The 17,522-nt window shown below is 43.1% G+C and overlaps 1 protein-coding gene across 1 annotated transcript; it reads right to left on the bottom strand.

Annotated features, from left to right (window-relative positions):
- Positions 1–90: 90 nt before the first annotated feature.
- On the bottom strand, positions 91–16,919 carry LOC124485309 (follistatin-related protein 1-like). Its single transcript, XM_047046832.1, has 11 exons — positions 16,771–16,919; positions 16,555–16,611; positions 8,025–8,126; positions 7,738–7,867; positions 7,123–7,155; positions 5,716–5,846; positions 4,276–4,394; positions 3,690–3,802; positions 2,602–2,712; positions 2,395–2,489; positions 91–1,771 (listed from the first exon to the last, which is right to left on the bottom strand). Exons 1-11 carry the CDS (start codon positions 16,771–16,773, stop codon positions 1,730–1,732), a joined length of 936 nt encoding a protein of 311 aa, XP_046902788.1. The 5' UTR covers positions 16,774–16,919; the 3' UTR covers positions 91–1,729.
- Between the last annotated feature and the right edge of the window lie 603 nt (positions 16,920–17,522).

Below are 17,522 nucleotides of genomic sequence, written 5' to 3'. Positions count from 1 at the left end.
TGGCCACGGCCTTGTCACAAACATTCCCTTAATTTATTTCTGTCCATCTCTCACACAAACACACTCACACATACAAGGTGGACACACTTGTGGTAGTACAGTATATGGTTTTATTGTCATACATACTTTTCAGATTCTGTGTAATATGCATGTAGACTGACCCTAGTTTTGCTTTGCATTCACACACACTCATTCATACCTAACATACAACATAAGGTAAAAATCTGAAAGAAATGACCTACTTTAGGGCAAGGTCTGCTAGGATTCTACACAATGACTGTGGTGGGGTGCACACTAAAGTACGAGGTTATGGATTTAAGGCACTAATTGATACCCACAAACCTCAAATAGGATTTTAAAACAAAAATCAACTTGAACTCACCACTACACACAATCACACACACACTCAATGTGCCAAAAGATCTACCTATTTCCAAACACACACAAACACACCCCATCTCATGCATGTACAAGGTTAGAAAAGCATCTTAGCTAAATTAGCTGACAGTGAGGCTAGTCCTTTTGTTTGGAATGACTTCCAAAAGCACAGGTAATGTGTTGTTGCTGGGTCCAGGGTCATGTTTTACCTGGAAAAGGTGGGTCTATATAGATAAATCAGTCACACAATTTTGGTTTCAAAAGGTTAACTTCCTCCTGTTTTCAGCTCAGCTCCTGGCTTGGTGCTGGGGTCTCTATAGTAGGGTCCGTTACAAGCCTGGTCTTAGTATTTGTATGTTGATGTAAAATATCTCTTCATTCTACATTAGGCTTAATGTTGTTGGACAGAGGCCAAATATCTAGTGAGCGTGCCAAGATAGATCTGGTTTTCATGGCCTAGTGGACCAGGTTACAACAAGGCCACAGAGAGCTGACTCCAGCAGGACAACCATAGCAATCACACACATTCTCCATTTCCAACCAATAACAGACTGCATACAGAAGCACATATCTTGGAAACATATAGCAGGGCATCGCAAACAGTTTGAATCAAACGGGGGGGGGGGGGGGGGGGGGGGGGCACTGAACTAATGAACGGAACTACATTGGTAGAAGAGGGGAAAGGTCAAGCAGTATCAAGCCTCTTCTGTTAGCCAATAATCTTTAGATAAAGTATTCAAGCTTTCTAACCTTCACACCAGACCACCGTGTTAATAATGATCACTGTATTCAACTCACATTCGAGAGACAAAATGGAGTCAACCATAGTGGTTGTTCATTGGAATAGTGCTGAAGCAGTGCAGAAGTGTACTAATACTGCTGAGGTTCTCTCTGGCACTCCAAAAGGTCCCATATACACACACCCACTGGTAGGTTCTCCATATTGTTATTGTATGTAGCCTCTCCAGGTTACCCCAAGTGTATATTATCCAATCAACACATGTCATCCATCCAGACCAGTACCCGCTTGCCATTGTTTCCAATCTAAATCACACAAACATACCCTATATTGTATACATAGTTTCAAAAACATCTAAGAAACACTAAAAGCCCCATTTTTAGTGCGGGGGTGCAGTTATACAATCAAACAAAACAGTACTGAACACAACATAACTCAATATTGGTACCGCACGACAGACCCAAAGCATAACTAAGAAATGTAAAAGACGAAAAAAGTGAAAAAAATAAAATAATATTTCATGAGCGTAACAAAAGAGCAGAAACATATTTGAGTCAATTCAGTAACTGCACAGGGCCCCATGGTGGTTCTCTCTTCTTCTTCGCTTCATTTTTAGGCTTCCTTGGTGCTGGTCTTCATCTTCTCCACTGTTTCCTGTGTTTGGGTGAGGCAAAGTAATTGGAAAGTGAGAGGAATAGAAATGAAAGGAGAGGGTAGGGGAAGAGAGGGAGAAAAGGAAAAAGAGAGATATGAGTACAGTGTTTAAGCTGCCTAATATAAACCGCGACTTCCTTCTGAAGGGATTGTTGTTGTTTACAGTGATTTTCTAGACTCTCATATCTGAGAGCAGGATACACAACTCGCCATGGCTCAGTGCCAGAACACACACATGCAGGTGGTCACACACGTTCTCACACGACAACAACTAGACACTGACAAGTCCTTAGGTGAAAAACTATTTTCAATATGGGGTTACCTAACGTTATGTATGCCATGTTTTGTTTAGGTTAGCAAGCAACATAGCACTTCTGATGTATTGTCCGCTAACTTGGTGAACTAGCTTCAACTGCACTTTTTAAACATTAAAGAGCAAGCTTCCAGTAGCAACAACATTTCCTTTCTCATAAAGCAACAAAATGGCATCCAAAATCATATTTATATTTCATTTACGTATTCCCTATGCAGGGCCCTAGATAGTGGTTGAAATGTAGGGAATGAGGCTGAGCGGTTGGATGCTTGTTTTTGTCTGCCGAGGTTCTAGAACAGTCTGTACTGACCTGGTGCTTGTTGAGCTCGGCCACACGGCGTGTCCACTCCTCCTCCGTCATCTCCGGCCCTGCATTCCCCGTCTCCTCGGCAACCTCAACCTTGTCTTGGGATGGAAATAGTGGAACATACATTTATGTATGGTGGATGCATGGGGTGGATGAATGAACAAGGAAATGGAGGGATGTAGAGGATAGCTGGTTGTTGTGTCTCCTCACCAGAGCAGGTCATGGCTGTGCAGACCCAGTTCCCACAGGCACACACACAGCGGTTACACTCCACCGTGGTCTCTGCTCCATCCTCATAGGTCTCATCCTCCAGGGCACACTCTGGACAGGACACACACACACAAACACACAGTAAATACATTTGAAACAACTTTTGAAATGACCGCATATATACAGATTTCCTTTTTGTATTACTGCAACTTGGCTTAGAATAAACTTTATCAGCAACCTTGATGATCTCAATGAGACATGATAAGCTTTATATCACTACATATAAATACAAAATGCTTTATGTCTGCAAACATATGCTGTAATAAACCTTAACTTGTTAAATACTTGACTCTGATTAGCTGCTAAACTTAAATTATGTTGATGTGAACCAAGCACACTTTGGTGTACTTCAGACTACGTTTAGTACCATTTCACAGCACTTGGTTGGCATAAATTTCAATCTTACCCCCCACATCATATTTTGTGATAATACAAAACTCATTTTTATTCATCCCTTACATTGCTAGTCTTATCATATTTCATACAGTGTGAGTATGTGTATGTCCTTGGCTCTGATTGTCCTCCTGTGTTCAACAGGGGAATATTTCTGCAACTCTGAGGTCACTGAGTTAACCCACATAGCTTCTGCCTCTCTCACTGTGACCTTTACACAGATTGCCCTATCATTAAAGCATAAAGATTGCTTTACTGGTATCACAAGAAATCAAACATCCAGTAATGTTTTCGTCGTCACTGGAGGCATGAACAGACGATTAGGATAAACAGAAAATGTGTCTGTTTCTTGATCAAGTTTCTGCAAGTATTTCAGCCTCTACACTTACAACTCAAGTATTTCACCTTCATGAGTTTTGACTGAAGTATCTTTTTCTCAAAGAATACCATTTTGTACATTGTGAGCGTACACTGTGAGCGTTGGTGCATTGTAACGATGCATTGTACTGTACATTGTACATTGGTGCCCAGTGTTGAGCAGTGGGATGTTTGACAGTGATGTGGGGAACTGTGGTGGAGTGGCAGGATCAGGAAGTCTGTTTTTAGACTTCTTAGACTGTTTTTAGACTTCTTACTCCTCTCAGGGGGGTTGAAGCCAGGTTTTAAGCAGTTCAGGAACTCATCAAAGCTCAACTTCCAGTCTGCATTTTCGTCGGAGAGTTCAATGAGGGCGTCCACGCAAAGGCTCCTGGAAAGGCGGGAGAAAAAGTAGAAACAGGTGAAAGGGTGAGATGACACTTCTTTGTCAGTGTGCAAATAGAAGCACAAGGTTAAGTCAATACTTCTGTCTGTTTTTCTACACTCTGAGGGGTTGTTAAGACATGGGAACATTCTGAAGAAATCCATACTATCCTAGGAAGCATACTTGAAGTGAAAATATGGCCAACAGTACAGAGGCTAGGGTAGCACTATTAAAACAGCCCAATCTCAGGCCTTCTAATCTGGCACAGGTGTCTGAGCGCACAAAGATACTATGTTTGCTGACCATGAGATCAGGTCCTAAAATATCCCTGAATACACAAACTGAATAGCAGTCTGAAATTAAACAAATACGTGTACACCTGCATGTCTCCCCTCTCTCAATTTCTCCCTCTCTACTTCGTGCACGCACACGCGCACACGCACGCACGCACACACACACACACACACACACACACTGACCTGAGCAGCTTGTTGCTCTCCTGGTCTGCGTATGACTGCATGTCCACGGCTGAATCGTTGTGTTGTATGAACTTGAGCAGCTCCGAAGAGTCCAGCTTAGAGTCACCATTGTCATAGTTCTGCAGTGTCACACACACACACACACACAGACACACACAGACGCACACACACACACACACACACACAGAGGAACGGTTCAGTAATAACAGTAGGTATAGTTTAGAGCTATAATACTGTCTGTTGTAGCTCACTCTGCTACGTCACTCTTGTCTGTCTGACCATTTTTCATTTGAGTTAGCAGTTTCCATCTCTGCTCGTACTAAGTGAACTCTGCACTTTGAGACAGACTGCTGCGGTCATTACCGCTGGTCATCGTTTGACAACCTCAGGGACAACACACATGCACAGTGTGCCTAATCTTATCTAATCAGCACACCACATAATTCTTAGGATCTACTTTTAGCTACCCTAAACTACTGTCAATCATAGCTCAGCAGCACTCAGCAGGTAACTTGTTGCTCACAGTAGCCTTTTTGATGGCCTGCAAGGTTTATGTCTGTGTGTGCAGCTCACAGTGTTCCAGCCACATACAGCACAACAGCAGACCAGAACGGAAGTTAAATAGCCGAGCAACACCGTCAATCAGTGCTGGTCCTCAAAAGTTACCATCCTGTATGATCTAACTTCTGTTACAAATCCAACATGATTCAGCTATCAGAAATCAGCCAGCTCATGATCAAAATGAGGTTAGCTAGATCGGGTCTGCTAAAATCCACAGGGCTGTGCAGCAGTAAGTATTTCAGAAAAGTGGGTTGATATTGAGACTTCTGCTTGTGAGGAAACCCTACTGGCCACAGAGTTTTGAACCAGAGTGGAACTCTGGAGGGGGAGAGGGATAGCACGGAGGAGAGCGCCAGAGAAAGAGGGAGGTAGGCACAAACAGATCTACAGACAAAGAGAGACATTGAAATGATGGAGTTTGGATGTGGGGGTCCTGATGCATGACAGCCAGGGTAGTAGAAAGCTGTAAATATGTAGGGGGGGGGGAGGGGGGGGGGGGGGAATTGCGGAGGAGGTTTCCAAGCAGGACAGTTTCCATCTAGGAGGGTAGAGGGCCGGAACAAGAAGGGCAGGGGAGCACAGAAGGAATTGTATAACATTGATGCAATTGCAGATCATGTCTGCTGTGTTGATTTGGTTGCACTGACACCATAAATTCGGCACACTTGTGTTGTATTTAATGTACTTTGTTAAATGTGAGTGTGTTAGTAACGACATCCTGGCCAGCAAAGAACGATGCAGTACCGATGAGTGTTGGTCTAACAGCTGTTTCACAAAGTACCATCCACTTTTGTTTTGATCCTGTTCTAGTGTAACAATATTTCCAACATACAATCCGATCCCCCGCTGGATCCTCAATATCCTAACACACACACCAACCTTGAAGTATTTGAGCAAGATGTCAGTGAAGTTGGACCCCTTAGCGAACCATCCATCTGGGACCACCTCAGTCTGCAGCCACTGGATGATACGACTCCTCAGCTCGCTACGATCGGCCACATAGCACACCACTGGAGGGAGGGGAGGAATGGAGGGAAACGGGGGAGAGATAGAGGTAGGAATGTGGGTGGTCAGTAAAAGGGGAAAAAGAGCGAGCTAGACAGAGTGTACTTCACCTGACAAGCCCTCCCGTCCCCTCCTTGTGAAGACTTTTACACCATAATGGTCGGTACCATCTCTGTCCAGATCAGACCACGATTACTCCTCTGCTCACTAGGGTATCTATATAGGTCAGTCTTTTCATTCTCATTATTGGTATGTATTGAGATCCCTATTGGCAGAGCATGGCTGTCTATGACAGAGGAGGAGCTGAGAGATACACCTATTGGATTGACTCCAACAACATTCAGAAACACACGTAACAGATCATTTTCTACAATCGACCTCAGGGGAGCGGGGGGGGGGAGAGTTGATTGTCAATAAACATGTCAGTGCCATCAAAATGAGTTATTGTGTCATTGTTCGCATACAAGAAAGTCAAAAAGCTTAACGCTGAGTCTGCACATTTATAGTTTTGGGAGAATGAGTAGCTAGCTAGCACCCTCTTATACATAGGATTCTGAGCGGCGGGCATTTTAATCTTACATGAATTGGCTGCATAGGCAACGGGGCAAACCATTAGGTTTACCAACCATTAGCTCCCCTATTGGGCTCTGCTCCACTCATAGAACTAACCCTAACCATCCAGTAACTTCCGTTAGCAATAGGACATTAGTTTAGTCTGATGTTATATTCTACTCTAGCACTTTCTTAAAGTTAGTTTTAAATGGTAGTATTTTTTTTGTTTGCTTCCATCAACAATATTCTTAGGGTTAAGGGCAGCACTTGTCCTTAAATACTCTAGTATTAGCGTATACAGTTTGGATTGGCCCTATATTAGTTAGGAGATGGTTGTTCACTTTTGTAATAGGTTTATTGTGAACTTGAACAACTAATCCAAACAACATCACTAGCTTCACTGCAGGTCCTGAGCAATACACCGATGGATTTTCTACTTTACAAATTGCAGTTGCTAAGCTATTTGTGCCACAGAGTGAAACAGAGAGATTCCTGCCTAAAAGATTAGATGTTATTTGAACGTTTTATGTATTATTCTTCCCACTCTGTTGATGTTGTCCTGGTGTGTGCAATATATCTGGAGGGGCTGTGGTTATTGTGTTGAATCAGATTGTGGAACGTTCATTGTCCAAAAAAACCCTGAATTCTTCCGGAACAGCAACGTCCAAAGTGGGCTCTTGCTGACTGAACACAACACAGAGCAGTTACACACTACTACCACACACTCACCTGGGCTGGTGGCAGTCTGATCAGTTTTCTTTTCTGAAGATGACAACAGGTGCAGAGTGGAAGGAATAGGGTGGAGAACGAGAGGATGGAGAAAGAAGGAGGACAAGGCAAAAAGGAATTGAATTACATTTTGGCAGTACAATTGCCTTTTCCTGTAGTGTTTTTGTAGGTAGAAGTAAACACACTCAAAAATAACTGAATTGAAAAATATCATCATTTCATCATTGTTATTGTGGAAGGTTTTATGGCGAAAAAGATAGAAATCATTTAATGGCCCAGCCATATGTTCTCGTGGCTTTTCACTGTTCAACTTAGTACCTGATGATCTGTGCTAGGGATCATTCCTTCTTTCTGAGGGACTAAGGGTTATTCCTTCTATGTGTGAGTGTGTGACCACCATCTGCTACTCATCATCCAGACCTGGCCAGAAACAGACCTTACAGGGTCAAAGTGCACCAGGGCAATCTGCCCACTGATAGGAGCCACTTATATAGTCAATACTTCTTTCTTCATCACAGCTGATGGCAGCTAAGATATCATATCAGTACAGATATCAGATTAGGGATTATGTGTGTGTGAATACGTGTGAATGTGTGTGTACGTATCTTTACCCACCCTGGCAGTGACCGTCGTGAGCCACCTGGATCTTGAGGCCCGTCAGACAGGCATCCCGGTGGAGCTCACAGTGGTTCCGATATGTCTTCCCATTACTGCCACACACTGAGCGCTTGTGGGGCTTACAGCTCTATAGTTAGAGAGAATGAAAAAGAGATGGTAGTGGAAAGGGGGGGGGGGGTGTTGAGAGTGAAAGAGAGAGATGGAAAGGAGGAGATAGGGAGATAGTGAATTCATTTGATGTCAAGCTGCCCACCACACCAACACCTCAGCTTCCTCACACCTACCTCTATACACAGACAGCCAGGCTCTCCCTTCTCAGTGACGGCACACTCTCGACCCGCTCCGCAGAACACGTTGGCACACACCTTGCTCTTACTCTGCACCTCCTGAGGAAGACATGCATTCAGCATCAACAATGACAAACACACTCACGAAAACAGACACAGAACGCCATCGACAAACGACTTATGCAGTTACAAGAGTCGCACGCTAGAGGTCATGGTTGCACTTATTTACTGATGTGTTCTGTGACTTAAAACTTGGTCTCAGTTTTTACCTCACCACACGCTCATCTTGTGATTATCTTAACTTATATAACAGAAGGTAAATGATCCGTACAGGATCTATTTTTTATTGTAGTTTTTAACTATTAATAGAATCATAAGTTTACCCAAGTTCAGATGATAATTGTTTAGTTTTTATTTTGACAGAAGACCAGTTACACATCAATATGTTACTATTTCCAAACGGAAATATAAAAAAGAATGCAAACGATCAACACATAACATCATCTGTGCAGTACAGAAGAGCATAGGTCTGAGAAGTAAAGTGCTGTCGTAGGCTGGCAGCCCCATCTCTCTTCTCCTCTTGTCTTCACTTCCGGAATTAAGTGAGTTTGTAATTCTGGTTTCCAATGTGACCAAACTATATGGGGGATATGTGTGTGTAAACTCATATATCCCATATTCATCCATTTCTCCAGTACTGTTTTCCTTTGCTTATGACTCCTATGTCTTTGTCCTTTTTGAGGCAAGAGCAGTAGATTTGCCAAACTGGGCTGGTCAGATGAGCTAGAAGCCAACCAATCACAAGCTGCCAAGCACTCGGGGAACTTTAAGACCCTCCAAATAACCCCCCTCCCTATAACCCCCCTCCCTACCTTGTTTTTACAGTGTGTGGTTCTGTGTGCATTTATGTGCCTGTGTTGGTGTGTACGTACAGGCGTGTGTAAGTGTGTGTGTGTATTAAAATCGGGTGTTTCCACATCTGGTGTCTGAGCTGTGTTTTCCTGTTGGGCCGGATTCCCATGGTCTGTAAGATTCTTAGCCCTCCCAGTGGCCTTGCCTCCTCAGAGAGAGTGTGTGTGTGTATTTGTCACAGTTATGGAATGTATCTGGTGCCTGTATGTTCTTGTGAGCAACCTCCATAATGATTCTGTAAACCAATGACAGGATAATAAGAAGATCATAGCGGGGCTTCAAACAAATGAGAGGAAAAAAGAGCAGAGAGGAGAAGATAGAGAAGGACATAAGAGGGTGAGAGAAAAGGGAGGTAAAAAGAGAAGGAGGGAGTATGAAAGAGAGAAGATAGAATGTCGGGGAACAGCAAGCACAGTCAGTTTTATGCCAGTTTGGTAGAAGCACACACACTGTTGGTGAGGTCATGATGTAGCTTTAGGGGAGGGGGGGAGAGGGTGCTGTAGACAGAAAAAGAAACACAGACATAGGCCGTGTAGGTGGGGAATAAGGTGGGTGGGTATTGAGGGGGGAGGGGTGGGCAGTGTAGTCTGGTGAAACATGCCCGGGAGACTGACACTGTAGATGTGTTGCTCAGCTCAGGGTAGCCTAGCATGTTGCAGGCTCCAGATACAGCCCTGACATTTAGCTAATCAAGGTGGGGTTGGGGACCTGCCTAGGGTACCACCAGGATGGAAAGGGAGGTTGCTATGGTGACAGACAGGTAATGCAAGCTCACTACCACGGCTGCATCCAAGCGATAGAACTATCAATAAATCCAACACAACCGAGGGCCCTAAATATCATAACTGATTATAAATATGCTCAGTTACCCATCCTATAGGGATGTGTGGATTGATCCCAAAATATTGATACTGCAGGTAATTTGTCTTATGTAGCATGTGAAAAGTATTTGGACAGATACTATGCAATGATAACGTGGATCATGACAACATTGAAACATAACGGGTGATTTTAGAATTAACTCAAAATGCATATAACCAATAATTTACATCAAACTAAATCAAATTAATTGTTAACAATTCAAGAGAAGCAAAATGCCAAAGCGAGTTTCATGCCGACGGCTTAAAACAATTATATTTGTTTGTACTCAATGTTCGCAAAAGTCATTTACAACATTGTACATAGAACAAGCCACAAGTATATTTCGATACATCGTCCACCCCTAACATAAACGCACATGTTCTTACAAGTCTGAATCAAATGGTCCTGAACATCCAGATTACGGTAATATATTCACATGTAGTGTTGTATGTGACGGAAACTAATCAAACGGAATCAAAACGAAACTGATTCTGTGTGTGATTAATAATTGACCAATCACTTCAATTGAGCAATCACTTAAATTGAGCAAATCACAAACAGAAGCTGTCAAGAGCTAATAGATTTTTTGCTAATGGCTGGTAATAAATATTCACAGGGAGATAAATCCATTACTCTTTATTTTCCTCTGTATTTCCCATACTCCAACCCTACCTCCACTTAGCAATATATGTTATCCATGCATGTTTGAGTACATTTACATTTAGTCATTTAGCAGACGCTCTTATGCAGAGCGACTTACAGTAAGTACAGGGACATTCCCCCGGGGCAAGTAGGGTGAAGTGCCATGCCCAAGGACACTTCATTGGTACAGCCAGGAATCGAACCTGCAACCTTCTGATTAATAGCCCGATTCCCTAACCACTCAGCCATCTGACTCCAGTAAGGGAGTCAGGGAGTAAGGGAATATAGATAATTTATCTGGTACCTGTAGCTTCTTGAGAGCGACTTCCATCTGTAATGATTCTGTAAACTGATAACAGGGTGATGAATTGGTCATACAGAGCTTTAGCCTAAGGAGAGGAATTAAGAGCAGAAGAATTCAAGAGAATTTAAGAGAGCGCGTGAAAGGGGATGAGAACAGGGGGTGAGAGAAAAGGGAGGAGCTAAAAAAGTGGTTTGTGACAGAAGAGGGAATTGAGGGAAATTTCGGTAGAAGCACACACCATGTCCTGAGGTCATGATTGAGCTGTGGGAGGGGGGGAAGCAGACAAAAGAACTGACACATCCAGCTCTATCAAGCCTCTACTCTACCTCCATCCCTCACATTTCATATCAGCCAGACCCTCATTAATTTCACTCAGTAATTATTGCTCCATTCTCTCTATCGCTATCTGTCTGTCTGTCTCTCTCACTCCTCTCTCTTTCTCTCTCTTGTATGCCCTGATGTGATTGTACTAGATATCCCAGTAAAATGAGGCCAATTCGAAAACTGGGCCTAGATGTAGACAAGAATGGACAGATAGAGAAAGAAATGGAAGGAGGAGGATGGGGGAAAGGTGGGGGGTCTGAACTCAATTTCCCCCCAACAGCAGCTTTATTGACCCAAAGCTGGAGCGAGTTGGAGTTTCTTCCTCCTTTTTCTCCACAAAAATACTTGGTTTGTTCTCCTTGGGTGCCACTGCACTACAACCAACCCGACCCCCAGTGCCTCAATCACTAGGTTATTTCGATCACTCAAAAATGAATTACTCACACACTACATGCACTCTCACACATGCACACGTTGGAGCAGAATGCATATCATGTCTCAGTAATAGCAAACTGGAGGATGTCTACGCTTGGTTGCTATCTCAAGACAAAGACAGTTTGTTTACCATGTCCTGATCCATATCATGCTGGCTAATACCCCCGTGGAGAATCCTGGGTGGAGTCACGTGATGCTGATGGAGTGACCAGCCCGACTGCATGCCACGCTGACTCAGAGGACACACACACAAACACACTGGCTAGCTAATAGGTAAAACCACCATGGGAGCGGGGTTTCCAGACCACTGACCTCACAGATGACATCAGAATAAACATTCCCCTTCTAAACGATTCACCTCCAGTCCGTAACAACCAGACGGACAGACAAACAGATAGACGCTGTAGACACCCCATAATAGTCAGAGAAACCAACAAGAGGAAGGGCAAAAACAAATGAACAGACAGGCAGATTATGTATGCACAAATGACCTCATACTATCAACAGTTACACATGTGTTTCCAATTAAGTTCCAGAAAGGGAGGGGTAAAATAGCACAGGAGAGGGAGAAAGAAAGAACAAGGAACACAGAGCGAACAAGGGAGGGAGGGAAAGAGGAAAGGAGGGGCTACATTCCTTCCAGCCTAACAGTGCAAAGACTCTCTCTCTCTCTGCTAGGCCTGTCAGAAGTTTGAAGCCAAAAGCTAATTTATATCTAGGTCAAAGATACCCCTCCTCTTTCTCTTCACCACTTCCTCGCCAGACTCAAGGCCAGACCATGGGATCATGGACTATGGGCAGAAGCAGAGAGGGGAATGGATGAGGTCTGCCTAAACCAGGACAGAATTGTCAAGGAGAAATACACAAAGAAGGACAGAGAAAGCTTGTAGGACAGGAGAGAACGTGTAGGACTACAGGATGGGGTTAAAATATTGAATGTGAACCCATCTGTCAACTCATCTAGCCTCTCTCTAGGCAGAGTTGCTGTCTGGGTCTGGAGCTACACCAACCATAGAATAACTTGGCCCTCTGTACTACCAGCTACATTATCTGCTGTACATATGCTACTGTAACTACAGATACTTTACTGTGGAAGTTCCATTATCTTACTGTGTGTGTGTGGGGCGGGGGGGGGGGGGGGGGGGGGGGGGGGGGGGGGTGAAACTAGAAAGAGGCAATATTCTAGAAGAAAAAAACAATGATTTGAATGTCTGAATATGAGCTGCTTAGCAAACAACCATGTATCAAAATCTATACCTCCTCCACTCTCACATTAAGCACTGGCTCAAACTCCCTCATTTTAGACCTTCTTAATCCACATATCCATTGTCCCCCCTCTCCACCCAAGCATCTAACCTTCCACCCCTAAAGTTCACATTTTATACCTGTTTATTTTTTTTCTGGTTAGATGATGACTGCATTTCATTGGCTCTGTATCCGTACTGTGCACAATGACAATACAGTTGAATGTAATATCATTTAAACCACCATACCTCTTAATCTGTACCTGTCTACACTGTAAAACAGTGCAGAACAGCACATCTTACTTAATGAATCAAGTACATTTTACTTCATATTTACAGGAAGAGACATTTACTCAACTTCACCACGTAATTAGAACTTGATTATTGTGTATTGTCAGTTTTACTAGATGTGTTATTGGTTAAATTAATTTAACATGTGCTCAAGGTAGAGGAATAGATTACTCCACAAAGAGTAACATTGTTTACTCAGTGACATGCTTGTGCTTGACCCACACTTCTTTCATTACTTAACCACAAGTGTTCAGTCAGTCCTCAATTAGCACCGATTGTGTTGAAGAGGCTATAATGTTATCTCATCTATGCACATTTTGAGCACATGTAAGTTTTAAAGATATATTTACATTTAGTCATTTAGCAGACGCTCTCATCCAGAGCGACTTACAGTAAGTACAGGGACATTCCCCCCGAGGCTAGTAGGGTAAAGTGCCTTTCCCAAGGACACAACGTCAGTTGTCACGGCGGGGAATCGATCCGGCAACCTTCTGATTACTAGCCCAACTCCCTCACCGCTCAGCCATCTGACTCCCACTATACTACTCCCAATATATTCAAATGGATGACATAAAGACATTCAAACTTACTTTGAAAGAGTACTAAAACACATTACATACGAGTTACATGGGCGTAGTCAATTTAAGGACTGAATCTGAGCAAGTTACTTAGGTAACTTAACAGCCCATGTTGCACTTACTGTTATTGGAGGAATTGACAATGTAAAATGAATTGAGTTTTCCAACTCAAATGGTTTAAGGTTTGCTTAAGGGTTTTACAGTTTATCCTCCTGTCTGTCTCTAGGTAACCCGTCGCCAACCCTGTGCCCCTTCCACTAATCCCATTACTCGAGTTCTTTGTCCACACTGGCTTTACAATCTGTTTCTTTTCAAAGTGTTTTTCTCCATCTCTGTAACACTTAGTTTTCTCTAAAGCAACCTTTTTTTCTCCATTCTCTGTCTCGATTTTCCACACTTGGTTCTAATCTTCTCTCCCACCTATCTGCTCAGGGCACTGGTCCAACGTGCGTAGAAGGAAAAGCCAAGGCCCAGGCCAGGGAAGCGGGTAGGTTTCCTGCACCGGTCACTGCCCCCTCAATGGGGCCAGGGTTGAGGGCTAATGGATTGAGCGTGTTTGAACAAGGAAGTAGCCTGTTAACAGACCACAACAGTGGAATGTGTGGAGAGACCAGACATGTTGGTGTCTGGTATGTCAATCCTGGCTGTGTTGGTCAGTAGAACACTTGAACTGAGGAGCAACCTGGAACACAAAACTGTGTCACTGTTCTGTGTAGGTCTGAGAAGCATGTCCCATGTTTGACACTATCTTTATGTCTGCCTGACCCCCCAAAACTTGTATATGGTCAAAGGAGACAATAGACAGTGACCAACTGGTTAGAAAGATGAGGACACCAGTCTATACAAAACTATAGTTTTACAACACCACAACATCATCAGTTTCTCCCATGTGTGTGTGTGTAGGTGTGTGTGTAATAATAGTGCCACAGCTGGCAAATGAAGAATCCTTTCAAGTACAGCCAAGAGTGAGAAGATCAAACTACATTACTTGCTAGGACATAAAACACTAGCCTCTACAAGATAGTCACTCCTGTCCTATTGCTTTCTCATCATCTTCTCCATCTCTTTCTCTCTCAGACCTTCATCCCTCTTTCATCCTCTCTCTACTCTCTCTGTACTTCCATCTGCTGAAGTGTGACGAGTAATTAGAGCAGGTCTGATCCTACACACACACACACAACCAGAGGACATGCTGTCCCCCATGTTCCTGCCTGTTAGCCTCACCTGGACTGGTATTTATAGAACAGTCCTCAACCGCCACACAGCATGCTGCCTGTGAGGCAGCTACTCAGTCCCTCGTTTAGAGGCGGCTCATCATCCGGGACTGGATATTCTATCAAGGCCACTGTGCCTAATCCTGTTACACTGCTTAACGTCCACCTATATGTGACAGTTCGATAGCTTTCTCTTTCCTGTCTGCTCCTATCCTGAGGGCCGTGTTTCCACAGGAAGCTAATAACTTGAGTCTTTGTTTAGCCTCACCACAATAACACTGGTGGGCCTGGGGTGGAGAACACACTAACACTGAAGAGTGGTCCCTGCGTTTATTTTCTTAGACTGTGTGTCTGGAAGCTTTGAGTGTTTGTGGGTCTTCCAATCGTACAATTTGTAAGAGTGAAACAACATTTTATTTAACTGATGTGTATCTCTTTCTCTAACGTAATCTCTGCTTCCCACCCCTCCACACATTATAGTCCCAGTCTGCCTGTTTCAACTCAACGTCTTCTCGACACATTATTACCTCAGGAAGCACCCAACTCTACCCCTTCAGAGTAAAGATTTTAATTCACAACATAAATCTCTACGCTGCAACAAAGGGCTGCTACACTAAATTATGTAGCAGTCCACCTTAACACCATACAATTCTCTTATGTGCCACCTTAAGAAGTGCTCAGCTGACTGTGTCTCACGAACCATCCATAACCAGGGTAATTGCCCTTAAAGAAAATGTATTTGTAATGCTTCCTGGGCATCCTCCAACAATATACTCAGTATCTAGCAGTGCCCAGTCTCCTCCCTGTCATTCTGCACTGATGACGGAACTAAGACAACCCCAAAAAAGGTCCCTAAGGGAGTGTTTTCCAGCAGATGAGACCAGTAAACAAGTGTTACACCCCAGACTCGGGCCACTGTCCCACAAAGCAACCTTTGCAAAATGCAAATACATGCTAATGACAATCCCCTCTGAAGCCCCTGATTGGCCATCAGACCTAGGGTAGACAGGGGGTAATGACACTCAACCAGCTGCTCAACAGTTGCTCACGTAAGGTCAGGTAGAGAGCCACACACCGGGTGTGTGTGCGTATGTGAAGACACCATTTCCATACTACCCCCATAAGTCTAGTGTTAACTCAGCTGTTATTTATCACCAGCGTCATCATCCCCCCACAGAAAAACACACTGATGACTAACCAAAAAACATCAGTTTTTCTCCTCTAAAGCTTACCACAATAATCTTATCAACCCAACAAGCATTATTGGAACAATTTGCATGTCTTTTTGCATGTTTATTTGTGTCATTGTGTGTGGTCCCTACAGGATGTCTAGTGAGGCCAAATTGCACTGCAAATGAAGTAGGGTAATAATGTCTCCAAACTCCAATATTTAGAACATGCTATAAAGTTATATTAATGCGTATAGATAGACTATACAGGCAATTAAAACAGAACGACGGTCTGTAATTGAGTCTCAGTACCCAAGGCACTTAGTCTCAGCTAATGTCTTCCGATTTCCTTGAAATCATAGCATATCATACATTCAATACAGAATTACCTTGACCTAAAAGCTTGTACATGTTTGTAACAGGCTGATCCGGCTGAGCTATGACCACGGCCATCAGTAAAATATCTGTTAGTACAAACCACTGTCTAGCATGGTTTAACACAAACAGACATATTCAAAATCAAGAGCACCATAATAAGAAAAGTAAGACTAACCTCGGCATGAATGACCGCGACAGAAATAAGTAAGAGCGCGGGGATAGTTCGCCACATCTGGGAAGGCAAAATAGGGACCGTGAGAGCTTGAGGTTAGTCACAGGGTTTTTCCAAGTTTAAATGTTGTAAAATCATTGTAAAGTCACATCAAATTAAAGTAATGGTTTACGTAAGCAAAACCTTAATCAATTATTTTACTGTTCCTTTTTACATTACCATTTTAGAAGCCTCAGTTTGGCGTAAAAGGTAAGGAATGTCGGTCGTTACAAAGGCGAGCAAAAGGTCCGTGATTGCTGGAAATTTGAGGAGCGCTGAGGAATTTGGTCTACTCTCGTCAGTTTCTCCTCCCGCTATGACGTGGCCAATGAAAACGTCCAGAACGCCAGTCCAGAACGTTTAACGGCATAGCCCTTGCACTAAACCAGTAGAACAATCCATGTTTTCAGACTTCTTCGGACCCGACAATGTTTACTTTATAGCGCCAGAAGAATACAATCGCTGAAAGCGAGCCATTCTAAAAAATAAAACAATTTGTCTCGAATCTCTAAACCCTGGATAAGACTTAAGTCAACCACATTATGCTTTTGTACAGCACTAATAATTATATTTGAAGGACTGTAATGCTATGACAGTGTTATTTCGGGAACACTTTAATTAACCCCGATATAGAGCAGTATGCCATCTCTGGGTGACACATGGTTTGATAGGGGATTTCCATACCGTGTCTGTAAAAATTATATGAAAAACAAAGATCTATTGATACTTGATATTTTGAATACCTGGACATATCATATACTTCCCAACAAAAGGACACTGACTATCTAAATTTCTTTTTTTTTGTGATCTGAGTTCTGATCATTTTTGATAACTAGTATCTACAGGCATATGTGCTGATAAGTTGTTTTATTCATGCAGACTACAATCGATGGTGTTAGTCTCATAGTCGTCGATGGTCGCTCTGGATCGAT

The sequence above is a fragment of the Hypomesus transpacificus genome, chromosome 23 (genome assembly GCF_021917145.1).
Source record: "Hypomesus transpacificus isolate Combined female chromosome 23, fHypTra1, whole genome shotgun sequence".
NCBI classification, from domain to species: domain Eukaryota; kingdom Metazoa; phylum Chordata; class Actinopteri; order Osmeriformes; family Osmeridae; genus Hypomesus; species Hypomesus transpacificus.
Note: the sequence above shows the minus strand (reverse complement) of the source record. Positions and strands in the feature narration are given on the sequence as shown.

Coding starts and splice junctions, on each gene's coding strand:
- LOC124485309 (XM_047046832.1), bottom strand. Junction 5,847..7,122: donor TCAGACTGCCACCAGCCCAG/GTGAGTGTGTGG, acceptor CCCTCCCTCCAG/TGGTGTGCTATGTGGCCGAT. Junction 2,713..3,689: donor CTTCAACCCCCCTGAGAGGA/GTAAGAAGTCTA, acceptor TGTCCTGTCCAG/AGTGTGCCCTGGAGGATGAG.